At 42.1% G+C, this 22,181-nt stretch overlaps 1 protein-coding gene across 6 annotated transcripts in view; it reads right to left on the reverse strand.

Annotated features, from left to right (window-relative positions):
- The window catches only part of LRCH2 (leucine rich repeats and calponin homology domain containing 2), a 34,210-nt gene extending 16,252 nt beyond the window's left edge, over window positions 1–17,958 (reverse strand). For 4 of the 6 annotated variants that reach the window (XM_077309144.1, XM_077309140.1, XM_077309142.1 and 1 more), the window contains exons 1-11: window positions 17,359–17,958; window positions 7,432–7,576; window positions 5,317–5,443; window positions 4,758–4,863; window positions 4,524–4,660; window positions 3,836–3,969; window positions 2,279–2,366; window positions 1,433–1,544; window positions 503–600; window positions 338–405; window positions 58–162 (exon numbers count right to left, since the gene is read on the reverse strand). In XM_077309144.1, coding sequence (XP_077165259.1) covers window positions 58–162; window positions 338–405; window positions 503–600; window positions 1,433–1,544; window positions 2,279–2,366; window positions 3,836–3,969; window positions 4,524–4,660; window positions 4,758–4,863; window positions 5,317–5,443; window positions 7,432–7,576; window positions 17,359–17,875 — 1,637 coding nt within the window. In that variant the 5' untranslated portion in view covers window positions 17,876–17,958. The remainder of the gene's footprint in view (window positions 1–57; window positions 163–337; window positions 406–502; window positions 601–1,432; window positions 1,545–2,278; window positions 2,367–3,835; window positions 3,970–4,523; window positions 4,661–4,757; window positions 4,864–5,316; window positions 5,444–7,431; window positions 7,577–17,358) is intronic. The other 2 variants (XM_077309143.1, XM_077309141.1) reach the window with 1 other exon arrangement.
- Window positions 17,959–22,181: the final 4,223 nt, after the last annotated feature.

Below are 22,181 nucleotides of genomic sequence, written 5' to 3' on the forward strand. Positions count from 1 at the left end.
GGCAGTCCAGTGACACATACAGGTATTCACCCACTCCAGCGACCATGACTAAAATACCTGTTCTTCTGTTCCTGCTGTAGCAGCTGGGCAGCTATTTTCCTTAGGTCAGTCACTTCCTTCAGTTCATCATCTTCCTCTGCCAAGAGCTGCTCTCTCTGATTCCTAAAAAAAATAAAATGGAAAGATGTTTGATGCACATGCATGGCAGGGAAATAGCTGGAGAAGAATCAGGAAAAACAAAAGATCTCACCAAACTTGCTCATGGTTCACACCTCAGTAGCTCAGCAACCCTTCTAAAATTCCTGGAAAAGATATCGTAGGACTGCTGGAGACTCACCTTTTCTCATCCCCCCAATCTTCATTCCGCTCCGTTTTTTTCAACTTTTCAGCCTGCTTTACGTGCTCCTTACAGATGAAAAAAAAAAACAGGAAATTTTACTAAAAGGAAATTCTATATAATTCATATAGATAATTCATAATTCATGTAGAAGTACCAAATTACCTTAATATAACAGACTGCTGGTCCAGTTTGTATACCTCCTTGGTCACAAGAAGCCACATCCTCAGAGGTGGGGTCAAGGTAATCGCACACATCTGGGTCTAGTGGTACAGCATGAGGATAGCAGAGAAGGAAAAAATTCATCATCATTACATATAAAATATACTCAGTCCTCAGATTTTGGGTAGTAAACATTTATTAAACACAGTCTTACAATCACATTCTCCAGGGCAAACAAATCAGTCTGTTTAGAAAGTTAATAAGGAACAGGACAACTGCTAGGCAGCAAACAGGAATTCACTATAATAAAAGTAATTATCGTGTTGAAACACCTACATTGAATTCTGCTTCAGTTGCTGGTGCCACTCTAAAATCAAGCTGTAACCTGGAAAACATTTCAGCCTATACCCAGGTATCCAAAGGACACCATCTCCTTCTATGTGAAGCTGCCAATGACCAGTTCATCATTGGTGTTCCACTTCCCAAAGTTAGGCACACTGTTCCATATCTTTGGAATGCCTTCCCCCAAGATTGTTGGCTTGCTCCAACATAGCCATTTATATTCCAAGGAACAGATCTTTTTACTTTTAGATTTCAAGGAATTATGTTGCTTGTTTCTGTACAGATTGCTACTATTGTTTAGCACTGTATGTGTCCTTTGATTTTGTCTTTGAGCATTAATGAAAAAGTAAAATATAATCCTAACATAAATTGCCTAGTGCCTATATAAACGGGAGTTACATTTCTCTGTTGTTTTATGTGTGTTAAAAGGCCTGTATCATTTTATTCCCTCGACATCAAGCATATGGGCAAGACAATGGCAGAGCACTCATAGGGGTGCCAGCAATGCCATACAGTGCCTTGCAAAAGAATTATGGGTTCCAAAAAGAAAGCATTTCCCAGCATTCTAGAGAGCTAAGGAATAACATTTACCTTTTTGCAATTCAGGCTTATTTCCTAGGAACTGATTGTCATTTCTGAGCGTCTGCTCCCTCGTTGACTCGGATACCTGAGAGTGAAGGCTGATTGTGTCGTCATCGGATGGCTAAAAAGAGCAGTTTTAAAACATAATCTGCATATCCACCAACTAAAACCTGCATCATAGCATTTCACAAAAGAATGCTAACAAGTCTGTTACATTTTTTCAAAATTTCATAATGGTAGTTTTGGTTGGCTGATCTCTCACCTTTACGTACAGTATTTCTCAGACAATGGAACAAGTTGCTGATAATGTTAAAATCAATCTTTACTTGTAAAATATAGATTCAGTGCCAGATTAGCTACCTGAAAGATTGTTTATATTGCATGTACAAAACTGAATAGTGATCTGTAATTTTGCTCAAAAAATACAGCAAAAAAGACACATTGTTACTGCTGTGCTTTATACTTCGCAATTGCGGCAAAGAAATTTAGTTTAAGGAATTAAAATGAAACAACTGAGAAATTACATCCTCCCTTGCTACTGATATCTCATTCACCAAGACACTATTTACTTCTTAGAGGCTTAGCATGCCAATTTCCCAGAGTCCATGTTCTTTTCTCTCCTTTAATTGACTCTCAACATTCTAAGGACAATCAGCATATTTACTCCTCAGGATGGACGGAACTATTTTTGCTTAGAGAGAATAATGGGTAACATGGGCAAATTAAGATTTCCCAGACAATACAAAGCTAGCCTGAAGGCAAAATCATAAATGCTGGTACAGAAGGATGGGTCAGGAAGCCATTTATCTACTTCTACCTCTTTGATGAGCAGTTAAAAAAAAACAACAGACTTACTTCGGTAGTGGATAATCTCTTATCCCCATTATCACTTCCAATTCCAGAGTCTGGGCCATGGTTTTTATTTGGATAAAAATCTTCCATACTGTAAAAAAGAGGAACATTCTTATGACACATCACTGCAAGTCAGATTTCAGTCCTCTAAATTATGAAGTCTTCTCTGATCTGGCAAGATGCTTCTTTGCAGAACTTCTTTATATACATAAAGCACACTCCATTAAGATGCTCCCAGATGTCCAAAATAGACATGGAAGAGACTGATTACTTTGACTGACCTGTACATTTCTCAAATCAATTTCAGAGCCTTTAAGGGCTGCCTAGATGGGCATCATTGCACTTCCGAATTGAACACTCAAATAATAGGTTAATTAAAATTTGTATCCCCGAAATCTTTTTGATTTTAGAAACAAAGTCACAACCACAGTGTGCAGGGTGGATTCTCTCGCAGACTTGTATCTATTAAAATGAGTAGCCGTGTTGGTCTGAAGTAGCACAATAAAATCAGAGTCCAGTAGCACCTTTAAGACCAACAAAGATTTATTCAAGGCGTGAGCTTTCGAGTGCAAGCACTCTTCGTCAAACTAAGAACTAAGGTTATGATGGTCAGTTCTTAGTAAATGTCCCTAAATCCTTTAATTGCAAATATCCTTAAATTACAAATGCAATGTACAAACAACACTGTGAGGCACAGTCCCAAAAGGTCAGGACATTAAACAGTTATCTGCTCTGGGAATGTTCTCAGCATGTTAATGGAGAGTGTTTTCCCCTGAACACCTGCAGGGGTATTAGTCTCTCAACTGTAAAATAATGAAATGGTTTTGGCACTAGTAGCAGATTTCCTGTTGGGCAAAAAAATGTTTCAGAATATCTACCTTTGTTGACGTGATAAATAATACTTTCAAAAAATCATTCTTAAAGTGTAAAGGATTCCTTGTTTGGATCTGAAGCAGACCTCACCAGTGCGAAAGACTTGCGCAAACAAGCCCACAACTGCAAGACCAACCATGATAGATAAATAAATAAAAGCATGATATCTATCTACATCTTTCTAATATAGGAGGTGTCAAGCTCTTTGCTGCTGCAATGCTTATCCCAACCCTCCGCCACCACCATTTTTCCTCCATTATAGACACACACAGCTCATCATCTGGTAGACAGTCTTGACTGCAAAGCATCTTATTCATCACAAATGCCACAAGGGAGAATGAAAGGTTGTAAAGGAAGGACTGGCTACTGGTAAAAGTGCCACGCAGTAATGGCAAGAGGAAGAGTGGTGGTTAAAAAACTTTTAAAGTATTTCATACTCTTATGAATGGTCCTTCACATGATGGGGAAACATTTTAAATCACTTCTGCCCAACGCTTTAAATGACTACAGGAACAAACTTGGTAGGAACATAAAGACTGTGGAAATGAAAGGGGGGCTGAACAACAATGACACTAGAAGAACTGCATCCAAGGCATGCAGTAATCTTACAAAAGCATTAAGATAATCACGATGAAACAGACAGCACTTTACAAGTTTTACATACAACTGTTGAAAAAAGGTGTTTACCTGTCTGTAAGGGGCTGAGAAGGGATTCTTTTACCCAGAGATGGCAAATCCAAAGAATCTGGCTTTTTATCTATTCTGAGGCATGCTTGAATGCTGAGGAATTTAAATATATGTACTTTGCCCTTTAAGCATACCTGTTCAGAGGCAGGTGGGGGAGGGAAATAACATAAACAGATAAGACATTCATTATCACACCACCACCCCTCATATGCACACCTTCCCCAGTTCATCATGCATAACACAGCTCTGAAAATCTCCCATTGCCCACACACATGTGTTACTCACGCTATGCCTGCAAAACAAAGAAAGCAAGTTGGGCCACATTCATCTACTTCAATTACCAGTGCTGCTGTTGACTTTTTCTACACTTATATAAAATGGACCAAGACATTAAACAGCATCCCACAGCTCATTTTCTTGTTAGGCTGCTGTACATCTTAGTGAAGGCATGTGCCACATTCACTTCAGAAGCTGCATAACAGCTTTCCAATTTACAAAGACAAGCACAAGATATGTTCCTTCTCTTCCAGCTACATCCCTACAAGCAGATTAAAACCAACACTGAAAAACAGCCAGATACAAAGGGTGCTTTTTCCAGATGGCTTTGAGCCAAGAATGGTCTATTTCGTCTAGGAAGTTGGCTGAATAAGCAATCTCTCACAAACCCTCTCCACAGGTTTTAACGAACCTGTGCTGGTGGTATCTGCATTGGATTGTTATCCAAAATTATTACTTGCAAATGACGCAGTTTCCTGTAACAGACTGGTATCTCCGTGATTTTATTACAAGAAAAATCCAGTTTTACCAAGGGAAGATCTCCTAATTCTGTGGGAAACAAAGTAAGGAAGATCAGAGACTTAGTCGCTACAAGAGATTTACATTTTTACACCAACTAATAAGGAAGCTTGAAGAGAAAGCTTACCATCAGGTAGTATATGCAGATTATTTCTTCTTAAATTTAATTCTCTAAGTGACTGCAGTTTTCCTATTTGCTGTGGAAGGACCTGGATTTCATTGCAGCTAATATCCTACGTGAAGAGATAAGAAGTTAGAAGTGTTAAAACAAAACGTGTCCCTTGCAGAGGAGTACATGCTATATGATAAATGTCCTCACAAATCCTTAAAGGAAGACTTACATCTGTTAGTGATATTCTTCCTGAGAATTCATGATTAATCCTGCCTATGCAACATCAAACTAGCACTAAATCTTCGAGCGATACATTTTGTTTTAGTATCAAGTTGCTATTATAGCAAACGTCGAAGAAAAACTAAAAGATGCCCTTTAAAAATGATATGAAGCTCCTGTCCTCCACTACCACCAAACTGTAATTCAAGTACAGAGATGGAGGCTCATTCTAGGATACTGAAGCACAGAGAGCCTAAATCGTAAGACTGCTCTATGAATTGATATTTGGTTTCCTACTAAATGAACAAAGTTGAGAAATTAACCCAAAAGGTTAAGTGGAGAGATTGACACTCACCAATTCCATTAAGTCTCGCAACTTCCCGATTTCTTCAGGAACGGACACAAGCTTATTATTGCTGACAACTAAAACCTTAAGTGGCAGATCAAACAGGTATTTTGGCAAGGTTGATAAAAGATTTCGACTAAAAAGATGAGAGAAAGTATGTGATTAATATCTATCAATTATTATGCATACAGAGCTATTCACAGAAATGTAAAACCAGAACTTTTTTCTTCTAAACTGACCTGATATTACTTCCATATAAATCTAACTGAAGTGATTGGCAGTTGACAATTAAATGGTTACTTTTCAGTAAGTCTTACAGTGAGACGAAATGCAGTATTTTTAATTCAACAGAATAAAGTTCCATTTAGGGCCAACAATTAAACCAGGGAGGAGGGGCACTGAATGAGTATTGATTTTCATACTGGAGGGGGAGAAAAACAATTTTGCCGTAGAATCAGGGTCCCCAAATAACATCATCATAAAGAAAAATGGGGAAATGAAATCAGTTCCATGAATAAAAACATTCATGAAATGCATTTTCCCCCTCATTTTTTTGGCAAAGCACCAATAAGAACGGTCTTCTTAGCACATAACAGCTTCTTTCACTCTACTATACATAGTGTCTGACTTCCATAGAACCAGATGAGATCTGCTGCCTTATCAAAGAATTTGATTCTCAATAAGACTCATATTTCCACATTTTTGTCATTTAAGAGCATTCGATATCTAAGACCAGATCACAGCTAAATCATGTGACACCTAAATATGAAAATAAAGATCTCACATGGTACTATCAGCCCAAAATACTTTCAACTTATGCTCCTCTAATCTTGCATTAAAGCCACCTGGGCAGCCTCATCCACTACTCAGCTAATTTCGGAGTTTTGAAGCCTTTCCTAATTTGGTCTTCAATTAAATTCTTACATTACCAAGTACCTTGCATTAAGTACTTTATCCTGTCCTCCAAAAATGTCTTCCTTTTCTCCCCTCCCCTACAAATTTGCAACCTTCAATTGCCTTTTCTCGTGTTCTACTCTTTCAAGCCAGTTTTGCCTGTATTGTTGGTGTGGCTCTTCCTTGTAGCCTTTTCTATTCCAGGTAACACTACTGAACCTTCAAAATATGGAACAGGATATACACTTTCAAACACTTCCACAAGAATAACTAATATCTCAAAATAATTCAGATTTATTGTCATAAACATACTACGAATAGGGAGTTTTAGGCAGGTAGCTGTGCTGGTCTAGTGTTGAAGAACAAGCGAGTCTAGGAGCACCTTAAGGACCAACCAACGCGACTCAGGGTATTCAGAACAGTGGGCATCCCACCAGGGCTGAATAAGTTCACAGGATTCTTATTATACTACAGAGCTAATCCCAACGGCCAATTTCTCTCCTTTTCTAGTCAAGCTGATTATACTTTGCATTGTATCTTTGCAACCTGACTCCCTTTGCAACACCTTGCCTACCTTCTGACTGGAATATAAGGACTCAAAGATCTCCATTCCTACTGGTACCTGACAATGGGAGTTTTGATTCTTGAAAGTGTATACTCTGGAAATTTTGTTGATCTTTAAGATAATACTGTTCTTGTGCATGGGGAGAACCTCTCTGGCAAGCACAATTAAAGAATAAAGCATAGCTGACAAAGCAATGATGGAGAATCACTAAGTTTTCACCAGTTTACAAAAACTGGTTACTGAAGCACACAAACTATAACTATAACAAAGCCTAAACGGATCTAAGAATGGTATCCACTGAAGATACTGCACACAAAAACACACACGCACACCCCACCACCATCACCATTCTTCAGATAAGGTAGTTTATCCAGTAACACAATCAGTCCAGCCATTATTCATAAGCATGCAAGATCAGCAAAGCTCTTTCAGCATTAGTTAATTCCCAAACGCTGAAATTTAACAAACCATTACCTTCATATGTCAATCATCATAATCTGAAACAGGAACACCAGGAATAAAATTAGACATTGGCAATGTCTGATTTACAGGCTCAAAAACAGCCCTCCAGGAAACTCTTTAACACAGAAAGACATGGAAAACTGAGGCCCTAATGAGCTGGAATATCTAACAACTAGCTCAGATGACTGGAAAAGATTACCAACCTGATATTCAGATACGTTAGCATCTGCAGATTCTTAATTGCTTCAGGAACTGATTTGATGCAGTTGTGATACAAGTTCAATGTCTCAAGTGGTGCAAACTGCCAAACATCAGGAGGAATTTCAGCAAATCTGTTCTTGGAAAGGTCTAAAAGGGAGGAAAACTCCTAAGGATCAGTATTGTACTACAGAGAAAAGAAGTAAAGCAAAATGGGGTTCAGTAGCCAGAGTCGAGGCAAGCAGACTCAAGACAGTAAGGTCCAAACGCAAGGTCCGAAATCAAGGAGGATAAAGCCTTCTCCCACAATACAGTTTTTAGCCTAGAGGCCTTTTCTGACTGAGGTCTAAGTGCTGGCAAATTAACAAGCTTCAACACTGTGGGGCCTCTCCTAAGCACAGAGTTCATGCTCACCAGTGTGCATTACTTTTGTTCCACATTCTGAACATATTTTAAATAGTATCTTGGACACCATGACAAAGGGTCACAACCACAACAAACAGGGAGATGCCAGATTATGATGGAGCTTGCTGCCCACAAACTGGTCTCCGAAGCAGTGCAAAATGAGTATTTGGTGGAGAAAAAGGTGTCTTCTCTAGCCAGAATGATGGTGAAAAATCAATGCAGCATGCTAGAAAGCCATGCAGTGGCAAAAAAAAAAAAACAAAGTAAGGGGCGACTGCTGACGGAGCATGTAACACATTGAGTGGGAATTCCATGTGTGTGCTGGCTCCAAAAAGGATGGGGTTCTCCCTTCGGAGTTTTAAAGCTAGAAAGGAATTGTCCCACAGCAGCTGTCTTCAGCCTTTCAAAAATTTTCTTTAAAACAATTTATAGATATTTTTCTACCAGGTCTTCTAATTACTAAACCCATTCAAAGTAAGTAACAAAGAAAACCAGCTACAGGAACAAGCATTCCTCAACCCAAAATTTTAGATAATATTATATCTTTGGTTCCACCATTTAGTGCTCATTCACATGAACAGATGTAAATAAACACAAACCCCAAAGGCTGATTAATACTTCCCAAGGGCATAGTGTTTCCTTCCCTGTCTGCAAAATATTGCTATTACTTCATCCTACCACATTAAAGGGAAGCTGAACAGAAAAAAAATCAGTAAGTTTCTGTTTCACATACTAAAATGTATTACAAATTTAGAGACCAGTAGCACCTTTAAGACCAACAAAGTTTTTCTTTGCACTGACAGGCAGGGGAGAGGGCAGCGATGCGAGGGCCCGCAGCGTGTTGGAGCTGGGTGAGGTGGCAAATGTACCTTGGGGCACATCAATGGAGCGTTGTCCCCAGAGTGTGGGGCAAGTGGCAGCAAGTGGGCTGCAAGGGCGACTGCCTGGGGGGGGGGCTGCACCAGGGCATGTGGCGCTTTCGCAGGCTGCTCCGGCGCACTGGCTGGCTGGGTGGACAGGAGTGGGCGTGGCCAGTGTGGGTGAGGGCCCAATCGGGATGCGCTTTGTGCGTCCCAATTGAGCCCTCACCCACACTGGCCACGCCCACTCTCCGCCCACTAAGGCCTTAGCCTTTTATTAAACAGTGGAACACTGTTTAAAGATGCTGATGTTGATAATGCTTAAAGTAAGATGGATCATATATGCTTGCATGCATACTTACAACACAGATAAAAGGGTTTTTTTTTTTTTGCTGGGATGTTTTTAGAATGTTTGTGTGATTGCTCCTTGTCAATGGCTGATTCATTACGGAAAGCTTTCTTTTATTGTTCCACACATACTGTTGCCTGGGGAAAATTTCTTGCAAAATTGTTGCCAAAATATTCAGCCAATTCTGATACCCCTAAATTGCAACTGTTTCTAAGTGGCTTTGGTGCAGCCTGCAGTTGATGTGGCTAAAGTCTTTTTTGCTATTGCTTTTAATCCTTAGATGTTTTTTTCTTGGTGCATGGCTTATGGACTCCTAAACATGAACAAAGTAAAATATTCTTCATTATTATCATACCAAAGACAGTACAGGTTAAAATTATGCTAGTAATGGGGAAAACATACAGACCAAAGAAATACAATCACTGATTTTAAATTGAATAACAGAGCTTCAGTTTCCACAGGGTTTTACAAAACAAAAGGAAGAGACATCTTTCTGGAAAGAGCTGGGACTCAGGAGTAGAAGACATGCTTTGAATAATAGACCTGGAAAGTACCTCCAGGGTGACCTGGCAATTCTTCTCAAATAACATTGTTCCGGTACTGATGTTTTTATGATCTCAAACACAATGCCACAAAGCAGTAGCAGAAAGAACCAAGGGTCAACTGATGTGATAGTATACCAGAAAAAACGTCACTCTGCCAACACCCCCAAAAGAGCCCTATGCTCCACCACCTCCAACTGCCTGGTGATCCCTGGCCTGAAAGAGGTACATCAGGCCTCAACAAGGGCCAGAGCCTTCTCTGTCCTGGCCTCACCTGGAGGAATGTGCTCCTTGAAGAGATCAGGGCTCTGCCCGAATTCCCACAATTTAACAGGCCTGCAAAAGGGAGCTCCTCCACCAGGCATTTGCTTGAGGCCAACCAACCCAACAACATCCACAGGTCCCCCCCCCGACACCTCCTTACATGACTGAATCTGACCTACCTAAGGGTTCCGTTAAAGTTACTGTTGAACAATGTTTCTGTTGAAATATTCTAGTTGATATGTTATATCTTATGATTGTTATATTTGTTATGATCTTCTAATTAATTACCCTATAACATTTTATATAAACTACCCAGAGCCGTATGGAAGGGTGGCATAAAAATATAAATAATTTAATCAGTGCCAAAATGGCCAATATTGTGCTTGTCTGATGCCTTCATATTTAAACTCCTTTATAAAAGAAAGGGGGGGGGGAGACAAGGCTTCATCACATTGAATACCTGAAGACTATTTCTTCATTCTTCTAGAGAAAGAGGTTCTGGCAATTAGCCCAATGCATCTCTTTGCTTAGTTCAGCACACAAGCCCTACTCAAGACTGTACAAAAGACTAACTGTACCCAACAAGGAATGACAGACACTTGCCATCAAAGCAAATTGCCTATCATTTCTCAAACATGACATTTTAATTGTTAACAGTTACAATTCTCTTGGTTCTAAATAAAGGATAGTTGTCTATTTAAGAATACAAGGGCTTTCTTGCAAAAAAGTGTGAAAGCTGTGGAAGGGGCACAAGCAGGTAAATCAGCATGCTTTGTGCATGGTATATACATAGTTCTCACTCTATGACAGTGTTCACGTGCTTTTCTTCCTGCCTATTTTTCAGTTGGTCCCTGCCACTGCCAATAAAGCTAAAAATTAATACAAGTTTTCCACAGGAAAAAAATCAGATATAACATTGCAGTTATTCTCAAAAACAAGTTCTAAATGTATGCTTTGTATTCATCTTACACTTCTCCATTCCTAAAGAGTGAGGAGTGCTCAGGTCTGAAGCCTCCATCAATTCCTTTCTTCTTCAGTTTATCTGCCCTGAACCACAACAGCAGGCTCTTCAAGAGTGATCCATTGCAGATGCTTATACTCAAACAGAGAACGCAGTAGCTGGTTTGCAATACTTGTCATTTTCACAGCGTTCAACTAGAGTGCAGCAGGACAATATTAATTCATTTCTGCAGAAGGAATTTAATCTTTTTTTTTGTTGCTAAGGAATGCAACTTTATGTTTCTATATAATCATGAAGAGCGGGGAGCTAGCATGCCAGTAAAGCAGCCTCACTCTTTTTCTTTGTTTAGTAAGGCATCATCCTGTTAATCTTGCTATTCTACGTAATTCACCTTGAATCCCACTGTGAAAGGCAGACTATAAATATTTGTTGTTGTTAGATGTGAAGTCGTGTCCGACCCATCGCGACCCCATGGACAATGATCCTCCAGGCCTTCCTGTCCTCTATCATTCCCCGAAATCCATATAATTAATGCAAATAAATAAAATCTAAATATGGCTGCTGTCAATGGTAAAGGGAACATACAACCCAAACAAACTCATTACCTTGAAATGTTTGGACTTAAAAAGTATATTTGAAGCCATGTTTTCCAGAGTGCTCTCTCTAGAGTTCACATCCAAGATATTGTTACATGAACCAATATACACTGGATGACTCCATGCTGCTTCTTTCTATTACATACATGTTCCAGGCTACCACCTTTTACCCTTGTACAGATACTTTCACAAGCTACTGGACATCTACAGTAATTGTTTTTTTTTTGGGGGGGGGATTTGAGGTGTTAACTCTTTGAGAATTGCACTGACAATGCTAGCATGAACGGATTTTCTTTTAATCCAGTACAAACAAGCATAACAACCAGAGAATGAAAAATGCTATACAAAAGTTGATTTACAGGCACAATCACAAAGGTCTAATTAGAAATTATACCTAGGACTTCAAGGAGTTGATGACAGGTATGTTCTATTTGCATAGACTGAAAAACGTAACTTCAAAACTTAAAACATGACATACCCAATCATGAGCTGCAGAAAGTCTCCTTAATAGGCAAAGGCACTAGAACATGAAGCAGCCTAGGAAGTCTGTCCTCATAATTCCTCCCTAATGAGCACGGCATTAATATCTCAACCAAATGATGACTTTAAATAGAAAAAGTATGCTTTGGCTATGGAGAAGGCTTAGGGAACAGGGCAGTGAAGCAACATTTCCGGCCTTTCTGTTTTACTAGTTCTGCACAAAAGCAAATAAATCACATCTTCAAGAGACTTTTGCCTTATTTGTCCATAAAGAGGAAGTACAATTAGAAACGAGCTACAAGCCTGGCTAAAAGCAGAACGGATTTCCATTTAGGAGAAGCATCTAACTCATGATCTGTTGATTAATCTAAAAGGTGAAACCAGATTTTCTAAACATTTTCTGTAAAGACCAACACAACCTCAACAGCTATGCTTCCCAACCATATTCTGCATGATTTCTGGGGTTTCTCAAAGCCTGAAGAATGTTTTGGGGTTAAAAATGGTTAAAAAGTTGAGAAAGGCTACAATTAGAGTCTCACAATCATGGCCAAAATTTACATACTTGAGTAAGTGGGGGAGTGGCAGCAACTGTAAACCTCCCCCACTACTCACCTCTCCTGCTGCCCATCTGCTTGTTATGAGCCAACCCACCAACCACATTACTGTCTGTAGACGCTGCCAAGATTACTGGGGGAAGGGTGTGAAGATGAACAGAAGCAATGCTTTCAGCTGCACTGACTGCCCAGTGCAATTGGGGAAGGCAGGTTTGCAAGAACTAGGAGAAGTAGAATATGAGCGGATGAGGGCCAGCCATGTGGGTGGGCAAGTGAAATAGGAGAACACAGGCAGGTAGGCAGAGAAGTGCAAGTGGAGTATAGCAATAGGCAAAGGAGGGAAGGCACTCTGAAACTAGCCTTGGCCAAAATACTTTGATATACATGAACAAGGCACCTTTCTAGCACAGATGGGTGAAATACTTATCAGGACAGTGTGATTAATTTTCATTCAGGAAAAGTTGTCTTCTCTACATAGCATTAAGACCAAGAGGCAATATATTCTCCCGCATACTTTCCCACACAAATGCTTTACAGTTCACCTCCATTTTATTGTGGCCCAACAGATGGCAAAGGGAATTCTTATGCTTAACCGTAACATATCTTACTTTGTATACCTGAAAGAACACTCTTTTATAATATCTTAGTGAACTCTGCTATGGCGACTGCCAAAGTGCTTGCCAGTTGCTTCCTCAGGCTTGAAGATAAAATCCAATGGGTTCTGAATGGAAGAGGGAAAAAAGGTGCTCGAAGTTACCAGCTGACCCCCCTAGCAAATCACTGGCCTCCTGGTTAGGTGTATCAAGCTGTTCACCCTTAGGTATGTCATAAGCACATAGCACTGGGCTTAGCACCAAGACAGCCAGCTTGGTGTGGTGGTTAGGAGCACGGACTTCTAATCTGGTGAGTCGGGTTTGATTCCGTGCTCCTTCACATGCAGCTTTGGGCTCACCACCTTGGGCTCCTCACTGGACTGATTAAACTATTCTGACTAAGCAGTAATATCAGGGCTCTCAGCCTCACCTACTTCACTGGGTATCTGTTGTGGGGAGAGGAAAGGGAAGCCGCTTTGAGACTCCTTCAGGTAGAGAAAAGTGGCATATAAGAACCAACTCTTCTTCTTTAAAACCCTTCCTTTCTTTGCACACTGAAACCAAACTCTCTCCTCTCCAGAGCAAAGAGCCACCTCTGACTTTCTTCCACCTTCTCAGTGCAAGAGGTACATCAGAGAAGCATCCACAAGGAACAGCCATTCTGTAGCAGTTGCTTATATCATAGGATAACATTTGTCTTGGAACCTCCCAGTGTTTTTTGAAGCCTTCCAATGCTTGGTTTTTATCCCTGCCTTCCACAGCAACTATTTTTGATGGGCTATTATGTCTGCTTGCTGCTGGGGGGTAAACGGTAATGACTGGGGAAGGCACTGGCAAACCACCCCGTATTGAGTCTGCCATGAAAATGCTAGAGGGCGTCACCCCAAGGGTCAGACATGACCCGGTGCTTGCACAGGGGATACCTTGACCTTAATTATGTCTGTAGCAGCCTTTCTGTGGTGACACCCACTTTTTGTCATCAAGTCAATGTTAAAACCCTGTCGAATTTTCAATGCAAGAAACATTCAGGGGTGGTTTGCCATTGCCTACTTCTGCATAGTGACCCTGGGTATTATTGGCCGTCTCTTATTCAAATACTAATGAGAGACAACCCTGCTTAGCTTCCAAGTTCCTACTAGTCTGGGCTGTCCAGGTCAGGGCTAGTACACACTGGTGTCTCTCAAATTTCTAAGAAGTGCTCAGAAATTCAGTAAAATTGGGGCTGATTTAAGCTTTAGAAAAACATGCCAAGCCTCATGAACCCATGTTTTATAGAAAGAGCTCTTAAGTGGATGGTTAGCACATGGGATATGGTATTTGTCTAAACAAAAACAAATGAAAGTATGGCATCCAAAGCATACTAACTGTACAATTTAAAGTACATTTCACCACTTCCTATCAAAAACCCTCTAACTATTGGCATCCCAAGTCAGAATTTTACTCCTTATGCCTTAAGCAGACACTGCCCATACATTTTAAAACTTCTCTATGCAATTATGAGTGCTACAACTTTTTTAAAAAAGTAATTCTCAGGAAACCACATCCCATTTCCATGAAACAAAATGTACTGAACATGAATTTCCCTGTCTGCATTCCTGTCCACATAATAAGTTTGTTATTTTCATGTTCTGCTGGACAATACCTTGCAATTTTATGCTTCTTTTTAAATAAGAGCAAAATCCGTGTAGTATAGAATGCCCACAAGAATCCAGGAGAAATATGCACATCATTCACAGATCATGGAGGAATTAAAGAAGCAGCCATAGTATAGTGTTCACTGGCCTCCATCTACATGGATTCCCTTAAAGAATGCACTCCCAGGATAGTTGCAAATCAGGAAACCAACACAAAGAGGTATGGGAAAGACTTCTCCATATGCACTGTGGTCATGATTCAAATAATGCACCACACAAAGAAGCTGAGTAGAATGCACTACTTACATCTGACTGACAAATGACACAGCCTACTGGCCTCAAGTTCAGCCTACCTAGTCTATAATGTGTGAATCAGCCTTCAGTGGTTGAGGGCCAGGCTTATACAGAGATATATCTTAATATAAAAACTCTCATTGCAAAGCAAACACCCAGCAATTCACAAACATTTAAAGGTTTCTTAACCTACCGCTTTGAAATTCAAAATTGACATTTCCTTAAAGGCACATTTATCTATACCAAATCTGGGTTAATATGAAATGTAAGACTGCCAAGATTTTTGTACATAATTATTTTTACAAGGAAGACAAAAACCTTAACACCATTGTATAAAATTTATAGCTGTCTCAATTTTACGTACTTAACAGCCAATTTAATGCTTCAAAACTTCTAGAGTTCTAAATCTATGCAACCCATACAAAACGAGAACATCTCTGATTATTCTTTGGGCCTACAAAGCATGAACTGTTAAATTAGGGAATTAAAATAATGCTTCAGATCTACTTGTTATCACTACAGAACCATGAAATTACCTTACCTACCCAAGATGTCATAAGGTACCACGACCTATACAGTGACCATTAAATTTTTAGTAAATTAACTGTCCCAAGAAGGACCTGACTATGCAATGGCTTCTTTTTCATCTAGGCATGTTCAATTAAATCTCATGCCGAATGTGTATATGTTAGATACTGTGCTAAAGTTGTACCTCATTTCTAAGTCAATTGAATTGTACTGAGCCCTGCAGATGCACAAACAAGTCCATCAGCAACTATTCCAACATTTTCTCCCTTTCCTTATCTGACTTTTAAACTTCTTAGTTTTAAACACTGAGCACAATATACAGTTCTAAATGTGGTCCACAATAAAGACCAAGGGAGGCAGTGTTCAGAAGGCAGGCAAAATCATGGCACTCTGGCATTCTTAATAATAACACAATTCTCCAACGTTACACAAAGTCACATCCTCTGATTTCAAGTTAATATTACTGACACTTTTTAAAAAGAGAAAATACCTGGCTGGATGTAATCCAATCATTTTAATTCCATTACCTTTTCACCCTGTGCTCAAAGAAACCTAACCAATTGAGGATAAACCTAATGGACATGTATTGTGTGAAAATCTTCCTGAAGTTACAATAAAAGGAAACACACACATTCCATTAATTTCACAGCAACTATGCTAATGCCAGTGTTGAAGGTCCAACCTAGGTTATTAAATGACAGCAACTACATTAAAACAGCAAAAAAGCAAACTGTAATCAGTGAATGTACTTGTTTTTCAGCCTTGTCTTCTCAATATGTGGCAGTCCAAGGAGGAAAAAAACTTATACTGGGATAGTTACAAACAACAAATCCACTTTATAGTCAAACGAACCTTGTATACTGGATTTGAAACAACTCATGAATAACTGCTTCATGTAATATCCATTCTTATCAATAGGCACAATGGCAATCCACCATCATCCTCCAATTTCCTTTCCTCTTGCATCTGTAACCCACTAACCTATTCACTCTTAGGCTCACTCCCCAACAAGCTCTCAATTTAGCCTTAGCTCCCACAGCTTTATGCAGTGGTCACAAAAAATGTTGATTTCACATCCATGCAGTCTCCAGTCCAGAATCTATTCCCACAGCACCTGCCCTTCCATCCAATCCATCACCTACCACACAACAAATACTATGCACCATAAAGATAGATTCAAGTGGACAGACATGTTGGGTCTGAAGTAGCACAACAAAATTTGAGCTCAACGGAACATTTAAAACCAATAAAGATTTATTCAAGGTGTGATGTTCCGGGTGCTTAAAGGGCCATTGGCCTCAAATTTTGTTATGCAGTACAAAAAACAACCTGACAGGTTTACAGGAACAGTCCTATTCCTCACTTTCGCATACCGGCACAATGAAATACCCTCAAAACTTCTGCCACACCGCAATACGACCACCAGCCTCCCCATCCTTCCCTGAACCGCAACCTGAACTCCCCTCCCCCATTCCCCCCCATTCTGGACTCTCCCTCCCGCTGCGCAAACCAAATATAAACCTCTCCCCGCGTCTCCCAAGTGCAGCCCCTCACCCCAACAGCATCCTTTCCGCGACATCAGACTCCACAAAGCCTATGAGCACACCACCTCACCCCTTCCCTCCTGCACCCCAAAGCCCGCCCCTCCCACCCTCGCTTTGCAATGGCGCCGCCCCGTACAAAAGCAACCAACCACCCCATTCCTTAATGACCCCCCCCCCACATCCCGCTCGTACATAATACCCGTGGGCGGGGGGGGGGGTTGCTAGGACCATCAAGTCCCCACCCCAATGGCTGCCCTCGCCCCCTTCTCTCCCTCCCCCCCCCCCAGCCGCGAAGGCCCGGGCCAGGCCCTCTCCCTCTGCTCCTCACCGGCTTGCGTGGTGTCGCTGAGGTCGTAGGCGCCGCCGCCGCCGTTGGCCGAGCTCGGGGCGGCCGGGAACTCGCGCAGCTTCCTCCCGCTGAGGCAGAGGAGGCCGGAGCTGCTGGCCTCCTCCAGGGCCTTGTCAAGGCTGCGGCCGGTGTGAGGGGACGACGAGGCGGCTCCGCCAGACGACGACGACGACGCCGCGGCCGAAGAAAGGGGCGGCGAGGCGCCGGCCCCACAGCCCGAGTACCCGCCGGCCGCGCCCCAGACCGGGCCCGTGCCAGGGTAAGAGAGCGTCAGGTGAGCCGGCAGGCCCAGGCCGAAGAAGCCCGAGCCCGGCTCCGACGAGGAGGACGACGAGCCCGCCGCGGTGGTGGCGGCGGCGGTGGTAGTGGAGGAGGAAGAAGAGGAAGCGGCGCTGGGGGGGACCAGGCCTGGGCCGGGGACAGGGCCCGGAGCCGGCCCCCCGGGACCATCGCCGCCCCCACCGGCCGTGGTGCCTCCGCCTTGCCCGGCCGCCATGTACGCGCCACTTAGGACTCCCCGCCACACAATAATAATAACAGCAGCAGCGCCCCAGGGCTGCCCACCGCGCAGGCGCGGAGCAGGAGGGGGGAGGAAGGGAGGCAACGCGGGGAGGCTCAGGGCGCCTGCGCTTGGCCCGAGAAGGGGGTGGGGTCAGGGGCGGGGCCGTGTTCTCTGCTTTGGAGAGCCGACAATAGGGAAAGCCGGACTCGGAGGCCAGAAGGCAGAGTTAGGCGGCTGTGTTGGGTTTCTGTGTTTTAGGTACAGCGCCTAGCTGGTATTTCTATCGCCGCCGCCGCCGTTATTGTTCAAATACATGTCAGATTTGTTGCTATTGCTTCAATTGCTTATTTAGAGTATTTTAATAAATACAACGCAGCAGTATTGTTATTACTTCTTTGGATTATTGCTGCTGCTTTTTCACGTTTTATGTAATAAGTGGCAGTAATGTGACAATTGATAGCTTCTTAATGGGTTTTGTACTATATGACATATTAGTGGTATAGTCCGGCAGGGAATAGATCAGGATGGGTGGCTGTGTTTCTCTGTACCAGTAGAAAACAGCAAGAGTCCAGTAGCACTCAAAAGACTAAAAAATGTGACAGGGTATGAGCTTTGGTGAGCCACTGCTCACTTCTTCAGATGTTGCTAGTTGTGAAGTCGTGTCCGACCCATGGACAATGATCCTCCAGGCCTTCTTCAGATACAGCTAGAATATCTGAGGAAGTGAACAGTGGCTCCCCAACACTCATACATACCCTCCTACAGATTTTTTAGTCTTTAAGGTGCTGCTGGATTCTTGCTGTTTTCTAGTTTTTATTTTGTGTATTATTGGATTTATATTCCACCATTCTCGGCACAGCTGGCTCACTGAATCGCAACAATCATCATATAAAAAACAATAAGGCTAAAAACAAAACAAAAATCTACCACACTCCAACCCCCACCAGCCACAACTGATCCCCCCCCCCCTATGTACCAGGGAGATGGTAAAATGGCATCCCAGAGGACAGACTAGAACTTCCTTCCCTTCCTTGCTCTGGCCTCAACCAAAGGCCTAGCGGAAGAGCTCTGTCTTACAGACCCTGTGGAACTTTGCCAGCTCCCACAGGACCCTTAGTTGTTCCAGGAGCCCATTCCACCAGGCTGGGGCCAGGGCTGAAAAGGCCCTAGTCCTGGTTGAGGCCAGGCAGATTCCAAATGGCGCAGGGACCTCCAGTCTCTTTGCCGTTGCCAAACACAACAACCTGCACGGGGTATAAGGAGTTTGCACCCATGTCTATTCAATGAACAAAATCAATGGAGTTGAGTTTGTAAATTGATTCATCAGTGGATGGAAGTAATTTAAGCAGTAAAATCTTAAGCTCAGCTTTGTTTCTGTAGCAGATTCCTTAATGTCTTTACAGGGCACAATGGGAAATGGCTTTGAAATCATCATGTGAAACGAAGTGAGAAATGACATGTTTGAAGGTTTCCCCTGTTGCAATGCTGTTTCTAAGTGAGTCGGCCAGCAATTCTCCCCCCCCCCCCCAATTTTGGCATTTCTTTGGAAAGATACAATAAACAAAGCCTTGGCCTTGTTTTTATTGGGATTTACTGGAGCTAATCTGAAGCACAGATATTAATTCCTGCATTGCAACCTAGACTTGTCAATTAAAAAAAAAACACTCTGAACTACATATTACCCATTAGGTAAGTTGATAAATTGCTGTGGGAAAGGGGCTGCCCCAAGGATTAATTTGATTCTTATTTTTTTAATTGAAGGTCTTCTTGCGCTGGGCATCTGCTCCACTTTCCCTTATCTGTCATCATATCCTAGAGTAAACACAGTGACAATAGCACTGTGTGTACAAGATGACTCACTTTTCCCTTTTTTGGGAGGAGGGAGTCTGGTTTAGGAATAGTCATTGAATTATTGTGGCTGTCACCCTTTGTTCTTCTACCTTAACTGCAGCCAGAGACACAGAAGTTAAACAGGTGAGCTACAACTGATTCTCAGGTCACCCATAGTTAAACTGCTGTATTTTTATTGTTAATGGAACATGAGTAGCAACCATGTCTGAGCTGCCAGGCATTTTACAAAGACCCAAGAGCAGCTGGCAAGACAGTGTTTATATTTAGAACTCCAGATGATTCATGCATTTCCCCATTGGACTGGGGCTAACTGCTCAAGTGGCAGCAGGACCAGCACCATTCCCTTTTAGTCACGGAAAGTGTATGGGTGGAATAATTTGGCTATGGTCCACTGACCTCCCCTCCTTTTTCTTCACAGTTCAACAGAGAAACAGGAGAAAGATATTACAATTAGAGGCTTAGCTGTTATTTGCAGCTTTAAAGATATATTTGTATCTGCCTACCAATGTGCCTCTTGTGGCGCAGAGTGGTAAGGCAGCGATATGCTGTCTGAAGCTTTCTGCCCATAAGGTTGGGAGTTCAATCCCAGCAGCCGGCTCAAGGTTGACTCAGCCTTCCATCCTTCCGAGGTCGGTAAAATGAGTACCCAGCTTGCTGGGGGGTAAACGGTAATGACTGGGGAAGGCACTGGCAAACCACCCCGTATTGAGTCTGCCATGAAAACGCTAGAGGGCGTCACCCCAAGGGTCAGACATGACTCGGTGCTTGCACAGGGGATACCTTTACCTTTACCAATGTGCACTTCATGGAACTGATGAAGTGAACTCTAACACACAAAGCTTATGCTGGCATGCATAGATTTTTCTCCATTGAGTGCCAGATCAGTGATGGCAGGAGGCAAAACTTAAATAGTTCCGCAGGGCCTGCAAAAAGGAGCTCTTCCGTCAGGCATTTGGTTGAGACCAGGCATAACCGAGAGCGACTGAAGGGCCCCTGCTCCCCCCTCCCTCTCAGAATTCCACCAGAGTGCTCTGGACCTGTTTGCACTGTTGCATTGTTTATATTGTTATATTATTATACTGTTAATTATTAATATTGTATGGTTATTCATGTTATAGACTGTTTCATGTATTGTTCATATGTTCTATGTAAACCACCCTGAGCCTCTGGGGAGGGGGGTATATAAATATAATAAATAAAACTGGCAGCTCTAAAAATTACAAATTATCTGTAACATGAGGAAAAGTTTACCAGTGAGATGGGGGGTTGTCCAAACTGGTGAACTAGATTAGCGGGTGGTGTGTTCATATTTCAGTAACTCTTTAGTGTTTCAGTGTGCAGCTCTGAAAACTTATTTTGAAGTGGCAGATACATGGGGTATATGAATGAAACAAGAAAAAACAGTATGGTGTAGTGTCTGTACTGAAGGATTAAGACTGAAGAGACTTGTTTGGGCCAACTGGATGTTGCAAGGATAAAATGAAGGAAGGAAAGAATCATGTGTGCTGATCTAAGTCCCTTGCAGTTGATTTCAGCGGGAACCACTTCTGGCGTCAGCTCTGATTTCTCATCCAATTGGGAGGACATTCTCATGGATTGTATCCTTCACCCATGGAATCCCCAATACCAAATGTCAGATAGACAGAATAAAAAGCAATTCTGTCTAGCTGGTCTGGAATCAGCGTGAGAGAAGCAGAATTCAAATAACAGGGTTGCAAGCAGCACTTCTTGGTTTCAGCTGAGTATGTCTGATGAGGCTTTAGGGCAGAGTGGTGCAATTCTAAGAAAAGCAATTTAAGTGCAACTGGATGATATTTTAAAGGAGAAAGGTGATCTAATCTCCTGCTCCCCCCCCCCCAAAAAAAAACCCATGCTGGGAAAGGCCCAGGCCATGGTTGATGCCCCACAGAGCACCTAACAGATGGTTGCCTGGTGACTTCATTTGGTGCACAGGGACATATGGAAGGAGACAGATATGGGTAACTCCTTCCACGTTGTTGCTTCTCCAGTCAAGTTCATATGTCAGGTCTGAAGGCAAGCATTTAACTGCTGCCAGGATAATTCCAGAGGTATGAATAAAATGCCTCTGTTGTTCATATGGTGCCACTAGGACTTGTTTTCTGTATAGTTTCTTCAGTTCCATGTAAACAGCCTTGAGCCTTCCGGGAAGACAGTATATAAATGTGAAAAATCAATCAATAAATCAATAACTCAGCTATGCTCTTCCCTGAGATCTTTATGGGATTCCCCCTCCTCCTCTCCCCCCCCATAAGCAGCAGGCAGATTCAATGGACAGGGTTGCACACGCACAGACCCCAAGAGAAATCTTTCTCTCTGCTTCAAGACTGTGCCATTCAAAGGCAGGCAAAATGGTAAAAAAATACTCTTAGATTTTTATTTTTCCCCTCCTTACCTCCAGCAAAGACAGCTGTGTGCGAGGAAAGGTGGG

This window comes from Paroedura picta, chromosome 13, assembly GCF_049243985.1.
Source record: "Paroedura picta isolate Pp20150507F chromosome 13, Ppicta_v3.0, whole genome shotgun sequence".
Classification (NCBI taxonomy): domain Eukaryota; kingdom Metazoa; phylum Chordata; class Lepidosauria; order Squamata; family Gekkonidae; genus Paroedura; species Paroedura picta.